This window comes from Myotis davidii, unplaced genomic scaffold (genome assembly GCF_000327345.1).
Source record: "Myotis davidii unplaced genomic scaffold, ASM32734v1 scaffold1703, whole genome shotgun sequence".
Taxonomy (NCBI): domain Eukaryota; kingdom Metazoa; phylum Chordata; class Mammalia; order Chiroptera; family Vespertilionidae; genus Myotis; species Myotis davidii.
In genome coordinates this window covers 947,328-955,506 of record NW_006293780.1, presented here as the reverse complement: position 1 = coordinate 955,506, position 8,179 = coordinate 947,328, and the positions used below count along the sequence as shown (strand labels likewise).

Genomic DNA, 8,179 nt, shown 5'->3' with positions numbered 1-8,179 from the left:
GGGCCGGGGCTCAGGACCCACCTCACACCCGCAGAGTGGCCACGGGATGCTGACATTCACAAACCATGTAACACGTCCCCCCACTTGTCCAGTGCACTCCCAGCCCAGCACTCTTACCCAGAACCGGGTGAGACACTGAACCAATTCAGAGATAAGGGTAAGATTTATATTCCTGTGGACAGTGGCATGATCACTTAGCCCTTGGGTGCAAATTCCAGCCAGCGGCTGATGGGAATGTGGTCCCTGCCGGAATGAAAGCACCTGACGTCTGTCTGCGCCAAGGCAGGTGGTGAGTCAGGTGTGACGCTTGTGTACCAGGACTGGGAGCAGTCTGCTCCAGCCCGCGTGCATTGTGCGTCGTCACACCAGCCGACTCGCACTGCAGCACCAGTGGTTTCTAACAACTCCCTGCAGAATGGAGCCTGTGAGAAGAAGGAAGTAACTCGGGCAGTTCCACACCCCGCGTTCTCCATTTCCTCCCGCAGAGCAAGAGAACTAGAACTTGCTAGCAGTGCCCTGGCCAGCCAGGGCTCTTCGAGGTCCTGAGGCAGCAGGTGAGGTCCTTAAGGGGCATGTCCAGGTAGAAGAAGGAGGCGGCTGCCCACCAGGGCTCTTGTCTCCCAGGCAGTTTCCAAACAGAAGTCTCCCCACTGCCAAGTCCTTCGGCTTGCCTTGTTCTTCCCCACCTCACCTCTCGCCAGCCCAAACACCGAGCGAAGGAGGGACAGAGAACCTTACAAAGCTTGTCCGCGCTGCTCGGCTGGAGTCCACGGCTGCGTGTGCTGTGTCCACCTGACTGGGTAGCTAGTCTACCTCCAGGATATGTTGGGGACGAAGAGACAGCTTCCAGGTCCCAGACTGTAATTTTTCTCCAGCGGTGGTCCAAGTGGGGCTGGCAGCAGAACCCTGAAGGACCAGGCAGGCAGTCCCGGCCCTGAGAGAGGTAGAGGGGCCCCGACAACTTGCACTTCATGCGGAAGATCCCCTTCTAGACTTTGGCATAAAAGTCTCCGTTTCCTTCTTAAGTTAGGGTAAGAAAAACTCCTGTCAATAATGTTTGGGATGAAGCCTCACATTCACATTGGCCTCAGTGGCCCATGTTTCCTGAAGTCATCCACCCAAGGCCAGTCCGACAGCTGAGTGGACTTGATCCTTTTGTACAGAACTGGGAGTCAGCTGACCTTGAGCTCTTCCTCCCCACCAGAGAGGCACTGCCCCTGGTGGAGAGAAAGCGAGGGCCCTGCTGTTATACAATGGAATGTGGACACTGGCAGAAGCGCCTCCAGAGGAAGGCCCAGGCCCAGAGAGGGGAGGTGACCTACCCAAGGTCTCGGGAACTGGGGCAGAGCCAGGGCTCCTGGTTTCTTAGCTTTGAGTTAAAAATCATTTGACTTTCCATGAAAATAAATACTAAAAATATTGCCAAGTTACCACAGCCCATATTGGTAAGCCTCATTCCCAGTGACTTTGCCCAAAAGGCTGTGTTTTCTGTTTTCTAACTACAGTCTAAATCGCTTAAAAAATTGAAAAGCCATAATGTTCCATTCAGAAGGCAGTCCCGTTAGGTGACAGGCTCCACTTCATGGCCTAAAATTAATCACGTTTATCGGCTGCATAGAGGATGTTGTAGTGGGAAGTTTTATAGAGCAGGTAAACGGAAGGGATGGCAGCCTCGGGGAACACGTGGTGGTTCAGGGCCGTGTCCATCTCGTCCACGTACTCCACCTGCAGGGCGATGCTCAGCGCCTGGGACAGGGCCGTGATCTGGATGTGGTCACACTCCATGGCCATGGGCTCCACTTCCTGCAAAGGCCAAAATGGGAAACGCCAATTTAGGAAGGAAGCCCGGCTCTCGTGTTCCTGGCTCAGAGCGTGCCTGCAGCTGAGCCCCTGCTGGTTGTGGCCACGCAGGAGTAAGGCCTGGGAGCTACATCTGGAGAAATCCAGATTTTCCTCTGAAAACTGCCCAGGGTTTAAATGTTGGCAGCTCTTTCAGGTTCATGGTATGCATCATAAACAAAACACAACTTGGGGCAAATGTGACTTCGGGGCTGCTACTCCTTAATTATGTCCACAGTCCAGTCCGAAGCCCTATTTCTCAGATGGGAAATCTGAGGCCCAGAGCCACACAGTTCAGGCAGCTCACGGAGGATGCTGCTGGCGGGCTCATCCGTCCTCCTGGCCGGGGAGGCTGGTGCTCAAGTCCCCTCGGGAGAGAGGGTGCAGAGCAGAGCCCAGGGCTGGGGGCCGCGTCCCCACGGCCCAAGACCCGGAGGACCTACGTGAGTGCAGAAGTCTTTGATGTCCATCTCCTCGTCGATGAAGTGCCGGAAGAAGTCTGCGCGGTTCCTGATGAAGGCGGAGGTGAGCAGGCGCAGGAACTGCACGATTCTGTCGGAGGCGCTCTGGTCGTTGAACACCTTCAGCAGGCTGGCCACCGAGCCGTCCTTCTCCACCAGCTCCACCACACTGTAAAACTGGGCCCGGGGTCAGCCACGGCACAGCCAGACCCAAGCCACTGCCCTCCGTCCGCGGGACGCCCGCCGCCACAGGTTCACTTTCAAATCCTCAAGATCGCGCCAAAGCTAAGTAATGAGGGACTCAGCCCGGAGTCAGGTCTAGCGCACGGCAGTGGGGGTCTCCCTCCATCACGCCCTGGGATTGTTACTTAGAGATTCAGAACTGAGCGCCCCCTTCAGGAATGGGGTCAGGGAGTGGGGTGGAGAGGAAATGGGGGGAAGAGATTGAGGGAGCGTTTCCAGCCTGAGAGCTACTCTAAGGAGGTGCCTCCTCCCAGGGGGAGGGCAGGGCTCTGAGCTCTGTGTCCCATATCCCCACCCGCAGGAAGCATCCCTCAGGCCTTCCCAGCTGGGAGGAGCAAGTGAGGCACAACCACAGAGCCGCGGGCTGGGAAGGGGCTAGGGCCGGAGCCCATCCTGTCTGCTGGGCCAGCGTGGAAGGCCCCGGTGGTCAGCGTCGCCGCAGGTTAACTCACAGCATTAAAGAAGTTTCGGAACTTGTGCTCCTCAAAGCCAGCAGTCAGAAGGTCATTTGGGGTCTGCAGTACCCGCTCTTTGAACCTAAAGGGACAGGTGGATGCTTACAGGGAAGTACAGGGAGCGCTGCTGTCACTGTAGCTGTCACCCCCTCACCAGCTGTCCCCCAATACAATGAGAAGGCATGTCACTAACAGGGGAAGGACCTCTCTGCCTCTCAGGGCACTGCCTCATGGACCACACACTGACTTGTTCTGTCCTCACTGTGTACCATCCAAGGAGGTGAGTATTATACCCATTTCTCAGATGAGGAAGGTGAGGTAGTCACCACCTGCTCCCAGACAAAGGCCTCTTGGCTCTGTCCCTCCTTCTGTCTCCAGGGTTCATCACCATCTCTGGCCTGGACCATGCCTGGCCTTTCCTTGCTCCTGGTCGTTTCTCCACAGGGACCTCCGAGTGACCTCCACAGCCTTCTCCCTCAGCACCGGTGTCTGGCCTAGCTCACCAACCTCATCTCTAATCCAGTCCACAGCCTCCCTCCCGCCCCACAGCCATTCCCCATGTGCCTCTCACCCCTTAGTCCCCCCTGTCCCCTCAGCCAGGGATGCTCTTCTCAGTAGTGTGCTAGCAACAGTTTGTTCTCATTCACAAGAGCTAGTTGTTAAGTTTTTAAGAATTTTGCCAGCCAGGTGTTAAACACAGCCATTATTTAAAAACCAAGTTATGTACACTTTTAATTAAGTTATGCTAATAATAAAGATAATACTCAAAACTCATCATTTTCTGATTATTTTACTATTATATGCTCTTAAGGTTCTCTGTCGGTTGTGTACATATGGTAGAAACACAATGTCACTCAGAAAATGCTATGAATGACTCACTCAAAAGAAGGACCAGGTGGCTTAATTTCTACCCCCTTGGAGAGGATCTATCTTTGGAACAGGAGATGGCCTTAACCTGGCAGTTCTCAACCAGGGTGCCTCCCCTACCACACACCCCCCACTCTGCCCCAGGAGATACTGGCAATGTCCGGATACATTTTTGATTGTCCTGGCTTGAGGGTGCTCCGGACATGGAGTGGGTGGAGGCGAGGGATGCTATGAACATCCCACAGAGCACGGGACAGAGGCCAACCCCACAGCAGAGCAATCCTGCCCGAAATATCAGCAGTGCCGCCATTGAGAAGCCTGCCTGGCCAGGGGTTCGGACACCAGGGTCCACAGGTCAGCCCTGAGTGCTCTGCGATTGTTCGGTCCTTGGCTCCATCCCCGGCCACTTGGCTGCCCCACCTCCAACACGGCAGGCAGCTGGGCATCCCCGAACATCAATGCCGCTGCCAGGCAGCCCTCCAGCTCCCACCCTGGGTTAAGTGGGCTGTGCCGAGGAAAAACCCTCTATGAAATTCAGCGCCGAAGTAGCAGGAGCCCACCCCGCCCCACTCACTTGAGGACCTCTCTGCCCTTCCCCAGCAGCGACTCCAGGTAGGAATAGCCCAGAGCCCGGTAGAAGCAGTTCCCATCCCCCTTGGTCTTGCGGATGGCGATGAACCTTTTGCTGAGTTCCTGTGGGAGACAGGGCAACGTGGACATCTGCAGCAACACCCCTGCTGTCATCTGCTGTCAGGGCGGGCCCGACTCCCCCAGGAACACGCTCCCTCCCCTCAGACTGCCCACCCCTTCACAGTCTGATCTGCGATCCTCTCCCCCGACCCCCTGCCTCACCTGGATTTTCCTCTGGTAAATCCTGTTTTCAGGATGATCCCGGAGAATTGAGAGAATGTCACATTTCTCTGATATTAGGTGGAAAGATGTTTCAGTCTGAAAGCAAAAGAAGCAAAGGGGGACACTTTCAAAAGCAACTGATGGGCCCTCACCAAGTTCAAAGCCTCTGAACTGCGAGTTATCTGACATCGCGACTGTCATCTTCCCCAAGAGACATGTGTGAGACGTTACCGGGGTCCTGCATGCCCTGTTCCCTGGACAGGGAGTCAGGTCGCCCCCCATGGAAGGTACTATCTGGTACCCTCCGGACTGATTCATCATCTAGAATATAATGCCTCAAACCCAGCGAACCTTCATGCTGGAGCACGATGTGTTCCCTTGCCGCCTCTGTCCTTCCCGTCTCACTCCCTCATTCATTCCTTCTTGCAGTCACCCAACAATTCCCAAACACCCAGCCTGCACCAAGCAGTGCTAGAAATGCAGAGGTGGTAGCATCTGGCCGGATGCACCACCTACTGGTGAGAGCTCATATTGCAGCCCAGCTCGGAGTCCAGGTCAATTCCAACTCCTGGCCCAGAGTCTGGGCCTGGGGCCTGGGGTGACTGAGGAGTCACCTGGCAGGGAGCAGGGGGTGGCAGCAGGGAGCTCAGCGCCGAGGAAGGTGCAGGAGACTCTGTACTAACAGCCAGTCCCCTCAGGCCAGGCCTCTGCCTTTCGCTTTTCCTGCCAGACTCAGGGCTCAGATGAGCGGGGAGCGGCACCCCGGCCTCCAATGCACCCGGGAACAGCTCTGATTTCAGCACAAAAATAACGTGGGGGAATCTGGTGTTAAAGCCACTGGGGGTTCAGTTTAAAACCTGTGGCCCTGGTACCTGCGCACAACCCAAGGGGACAGTTCTTACGCAACAGTTCACAGCTGAGAGGTTGGCGTTAATGGGGAGTTTGTCAACGGAAAGCCAGTTTTCCATCAATTTATTGCCATCGTTTTTGACGAGTGCCTCCACCCACACGAGCCTTTCTGGGGCGGCCTCTCGGCCCCGATTCCTGTACCCAGCATCCAGGACAGAGGAGAGGTGCTACGACTAAGAAGCATTTGGGGGGAGGGGGGGGCCTGGGTGCCCCGACCGATCAATGTGTCCCAAGCCACACAGACCTTCCTTGGCACAGGACAGCTTGTCAGACCCTCTGAGACCTTCTGTTCACCTGGCTGATTCCCAGGGCCCATCCCAGGCCTTGGACAGAGGAACGGATGAGATGTTCGTTGAATAGATTTCACCCCATCTGCACCCTCTCCCCTCTAGGAAGAGAATCCTCTGGTCCTTGCAGGTGCCTTTCGTTACTACCCAATGGCTCCTGAACAGCCAGGCCTTGGGCTCATGCCTCTACCTGTACCCCCTGCCGCCCTGTGGACCCCCGTCAACTACCCGTTAGTGCATCTGTGAGCACCCTCCAGCCAGGCTCTGAGGTGCTGGTGGGCCTCTCATGGGTCCACCCTGGGCCCTAGCGGCCAGCCCAGCCTCCCTCAGAGGCCACTCTGCAGGGCCACCTTGGGCTGAGTCAGCCTTGTGAACCGGGCCCAGCCGCCCCGAAGCCACAACTCATGGCGTGGCCACAGCCGCCAGCTCCGACTCCTAGAGGCCAGAGCCTCCAGGCTGGCCCAGCAGCAGGGCAGGCCCAGAACCTGGCCCACCTCCCTCCTAGAAGGTACCATCACTTCCAGAGGCTCCCGGGGGCTCAAGCCTGGCTTTGCCTGCCTGGGGCTAGGTCTCCAGAGTGAGCTGGCTCAGGGGCTGTGAGGAAATGCCCTTTTAAATGTCTGCTTTAGGAGCGATGTGTATATACAAATACGCGGAATGATCAAAACAGTTTTACTCAGGTGAGTAATCAAAAATGCTTGGAGGCCGAAGACTTAGGAAAGGCCTAGAGCCCTGAATGCGTTTCCTATCGCTGTCTCACAGATTAGCACAAAGTCGGGAACTGAAACAGCACGGACTTACCGTTACCTGCGTTTCCTGGAAGCTCGGGGGAGAACCCATTTCCTTAGGTTTTTCCTTTTCTACCGGCTGCCGCACTCCTTGCTCATGATCCCTTCCCTCCATCCTCCCGGCTCCTTCTCACTCTGACCCGCCTGCCTTCCCCCTTCTAAGGACCCTTGCGATGACACATGGGCCCCCCTGGTAACTCAGGGTACCTCCCCTTCCGAGAGCCTCACCTTCCTCACACCTGTTGTTGCCGTGTGAGGTACCCTGTTCAGGGGTTCTGGGATTAGGCTGTGGGCATCGTTGGGGGGCTATGACTCAGCCCACCATCCCAATGCCCCTTCTCTGCTGCTTAGCTCAGAAAATAGGGAAGACCCTGTGCTTGGGCCCCCATATGTCTTGGGTCACAGCTATTGGCTGGCCGTGCAGAGACCCTGAACTAGAGACTGGTCCCCCTCTCATTTGATGCCTGAACTTGTACAATATCCTCAGAACTGGTCTCCGGCTCGGACCTCTTCCTGGAGATCTGGCCTCAAACAACCACCAGCCACTGGCATGTCTGACCAGCACCCCCAAATCACTGTGCCCCTACCTGCTCTCTCACTCCACCTCGGCCTCCCCTCTCAGGTGTCCCCAGCTCCCCTAAAGGCCCCTCCAGCCGGCAGAGCTCACACCGAAGACCCAGGAGTCCTCTCCACCTCTTCTCCTCCCCCATCAACCTGTTCCTGGGTCCAACCTGAGCTGCCACCATCTCCCCCAGCCCCAAGAGGCTGCAACAGGGTCCCTAATGGACTCCTGGCTTCCAGCCCCGCCCCCATCCCGACCATCCGACGCAGCACCCAGGGCTGGCGGCTCAACATGTAAACCAGGCGATGGCATGCTCTTCCTCAACACCCCCAGTGGCTTCCCTCCCTCGGGAGAAGACTGAGAGGACAGCTCCCACCCTCCACCTTCCCTCCCTCTGGCTGAGCCCCAGCCACAGTGACACTCAGTCTGATCCTCCAGCAAGACACACACGTTCCTGCCTCAGAGCATCCACACCTGCTGTTCCTGCTGCCTGCAATGCTCTGCTGCCTCCTCAGGTGACTCGGTGACGTCACTGCCCCCAGACAGGACCACCCAGTTTCATTTCATCCCTCTGATGCACAGGTTCCCTCATTCACTTGCACACTGTCTCCCTCCCTCCACTAGGATGTCAACTCCATAAGGGCAAGGACTCTGCCTGCCAGGACTAGAGCCCCAGTGCTGGCACCCAGAAATGCTCCAAAACTACATGCTGAGTGGATGACAGTGAGCGGATGAGCCAGTCTCAGACTCCAGCCCTGTGTCCACTGCACGCCAGAGCGATCATCAATGTCAACCAGCTCTTCCTGCTCAAAATTATCTATGGTTCTTCCCACTAGCAGAGTAAAACCCAACCCACGGCGCAACACGTTCTGACCCCGCCTGCTTTTCTTTTCTTTTTTAAAACATAGTTTTATTG

At 56.4% G+C, this 8,179-nt stretch overlaps 1 protein-coding gene across 1 annotated transcript; it reads right to left on the bottom strand.

Annotated features, from left to right (window-relative positions):
* Positions 1-1,583: 1,583 nt before the first annotated feature.
* OTUB2 (OTU deubiquitinase, ubiquitin aldehyde binding 2) lies at positions 1,584-7,269 on the bottom strand. Its single transcript, XM_006767628.2, has 5 exons — positions 4,718-7,269; positions 4,440-4,558; positions 2,996-3,080; positions 2,283-2,477; positions 1,584-1,803 (listed from the first exon to the last, which is right to left on the bottom strand). Exons 1-5 carry the CDS (start codon positions 5,036-5,038, stop codon positions 1,594-1,596), a joined length of 930 nt encoding a protein of 309 aa, XP_006767691.2. The 5' UTR covers positions 5,039-7,269; the 3' UTR covers positions 1,584-1,593.
* Positions 7,270-8,179: the final 910 nt, after the last annotated feature.

What these genes read in the sequence shown, in the direction of transcription:
- OTUB2 (XM_006767628.2), bottom strand. Translation starts at nt 5,038, where the DNA reads ATGATGAATCAGTCCGGAGGGTACCAGATAGTACCTTCCATGGGGGGC. An exon ending in TTTACCAGAGGAAAATCCAG is followed by an intron (nt 4,559 to 4,717) that starts GTGAGGCAGGGG and finishes TGTCTCCCACAG; the next exon opens with GAACTCAGCAAAAGGTTCAT. An exon ending in TCAAAGACTTCTGCACTCAC is followed by an intron (nt 1,804 to 2,282) that starts GTAGGTCCTCCG and finishes TGGCCTTTGCAG; the next exon opens with GAAGTGGAGCCCATGGCCAT.